This window comes from Buceros rhinoceros, unplaced genomic scaffold (genome assembly GCF_000710305.1).
Source record: "Buceros rhinoceros silvestris isolate BGI_N320 unplaced genomic scaffold, ASM71030v1 scaffold20497, whole genome shotgun sequence".
NCBI classification, from domain to species: Eukaryota; Metazoa; Chordata; class Aves; order Bucerotiformes; family Bucerotidae; genus Buceros; species Buceros rhinoceros.
In genome coordinates this window covers 10,838-13,130 of record NW_010423115.1, presented here as the reverse complement: position 1 = coordinate 13,130, position 2,293 = coordinate 10,838, and the positions used below count along the sequence as shown (strand labels likewise).

Below are 2,293 nucleotides of genomic sequence, written 5' to 3'. Positions count from 1 at the left end.
GGGGGGGTGTGCGTGCCCCAGCCGATGGAGGAGGTATTTCATCTGGGCAGGGGAAAGCATCTGGATGGAGCCATCGGGTAATCTGTGACCCTGGGTTTGGGCTGGCTCGGGGGCTGGAGGCTCTGCTTGGACCCTTTTCTCCAGGGAGGCTGGAGATTGGGGCTTCTTGCATGTCCCCTCCTGCTGGCACCGGGGGCAATACCTCTGCATCCTCCTGGGCACTGCCGGCCACCCCGGGACCTGCAGCCCTGACCCTGAGGGCTCAGGGAGCTGCTGTGGGCTGGGCTGGCTGTTGGCATCATCCCAACCTTGCAGAAGTGGAGAAAAGCTGTGTGGAAACACACCACTGAGCCTGGGGGGGTGCCCTGGTCCCCCTACCCAGGTCCCTCCAGCACAGAGGGACCAATCCCTCTCCTGCCACCCTTGTAGGCTGCAGACACATGGGTCTGATCCCAAAATGTGGGAGGGGAAGCCTGGGTGCCTCCATAGGGCTAAACCTGGTCACTGCTCTCTTTCAGGCTCTGATAGTTGACCTCTGCAAAGGGAAGATCCTCCGGTCGGTAGGTCCCCCCCGTGCATGGCCTGGCCGGGGTAGCCCCGGGCAGGGCCCCTTTCCCCCTCTGCTGCCTTGGTGCAGCTTTCACATTTTGGGGACAGAGACATCTCAGTGTCGCCTGTCCAGGGGAATATCCCACAAGGGGATGTCTCTGGCCACTGCATCTGTGAGCCGAAGCAGCAGGGGCTGCACACTGGGCATCCCACTGCCAGCGCCCTGCGATGACAATTAATTAACGAGCGCTGTGGGAAGCCCCACTGATGGGCTGCACTACCTGCTCCCCGCAGCCATCTGAGCCGGGTCCCCAGCAGTGCCAGCTGCTTCACCGCCCCATTGCTTTCCAGGTGGGTGACGAGGAGGAGATCTTGCCCATCAAGCTGCAGAACGAGATGCTGACGTCTCTGGACAGGCACAACAACAACAACAACGAACACAGTAAGGATGGCTCTTTAGATACACTAAAACACGGGCAAGCTGCGCTGTCAGACGGCCAGAGCGCTTCAGCAAAATGATTTTCCTAAAGGGACCTGGCCTGGGATGTCTCTGCCCCAGTTTGCAACAAAATGCAGCCCCAGGAGGGAAATCCTTTGGCCTTTCCCCCGTCCTGCGAAACACAGGAGCAGGAATTCTAATTCTGCTCAAAAAATCAGCTTTTGCCAATGTTTGGCCCGCAAAGATGCTGCCACCCTGGAATGGAAACGCAGCCTGTGCTCCCTCCGCGGGATTAGTCTGATCTTGGTCTTGGCTGGCAGAGAGAGGTTTTAAGAAAATAATTGCTTGGGACAGAAACACGTCCTGCGAACCTGCCAGGTTAAAACAAGACCTTTCTACGGCCAGAGGTCCCATCCCCACCTCTCGCACTCCCTGTCCTCTTCCAGCAGCCGAGCAGGTGAACACGCTTGTCTCTGAAGCCTTCGTGCAGTTCTTCGTCCGCCTGGTTGGCCACTACGCCTCGCACATCAAGTGGAGTAAAAACGGCTCGGGCACCTTCCAGGAGCGAGCCTTCTGCAAGGCCGTCGCCTCCAAGACCAACCGCAAGTTCGTGAAGAAGTTTGTGAAGACGAACATGTTCTCCCTGTTCATTGAGGAAGCAGAAAAGAGCAGGATCCCCCAAGAAGGTGAAGGGCCCCAGCTCCCCCTCCCTCTGCAGTCGGGTGGGCTGTTTGGTCAAGGGTAAGGGATGCCCCGTGCCCGGCAAGGGCAGCTCGAGGCTGAGGATGCTCCAGGCAGCGAGCAGCACCCGTTTGCTCTCAGCAGCTGCATTCCTCTGTCCCTGGGCTCAGCTGAGACCTGTGGCTTGACCCAGGACGGGGCAGGCTTACTGGGAGCTCAGTGTTTAGGCAAACATGCCAGCAGCAGTGTAAATATTTGGCTTGGACTCAGGCAGCAGCTGGGAGCTGGCCTCTGGCTGAGCCCTGACTCATCTCTGCCACCCGCCCCAGCATGGACACAGGGTCTGACCCTTTCCAGAGGATTTACAGGGCACTGGGCAGAACCGAGACCCACCCAGCCCAGGATGAGGGCAAACAGGGGTGACTCAAAAGACCTGCTGGTGGCCAGAGACCTCCTGGCCTGGGGCTCGCCACCCCCAAGGTCTTGCTGCACTCAGAGGGTGCAGGAGGGTTCGGTCCTTGTGCCCATCAGTCACTGCCATGTCGGAGCAAAGCCAGCGTCCCCTCGGATGGTGCCACGCAGACGCAAGCGGCAGATGGTGGCCATGCGGGATCCATCTCCAGC

The 2,293-nt window shown here is 59.4% G+C and overlaps 1 protein-coding gene across 1 annotated transcript in view; it reads left to right on the top strand.

The window, feature by feature from the left end:
- Nucleotides 1-2,293, top strand: part of DENND2D (DENN/MADD domain containing 2D) — a gene marked incomplete at its 5' end in the record, with an annotated part of 3,494 nt that overhangs the window by 554 nt on the left and 647 nt on the right. Inside the window, 4 exons of the mRNA XM_010140331.1 lie at nucleotides 18-33; nucleotides 519-560; nucleotides 901-991; nucleotides 1,435-1,674. Of these exons, the coding sequence (XP_010138633.1) occupies nucleotides 18-33; nucleotides 519-560; nucleotides 901-991; nucleotides 1,435-1,674 (389 nt within the window). The remainder of the gene's footprint in view (nucleotides 1-17; nucleotides 34-518; nucleotides 561-900; nucleotides 992-1,434; nucleotides 1,675-2,293) is intronic.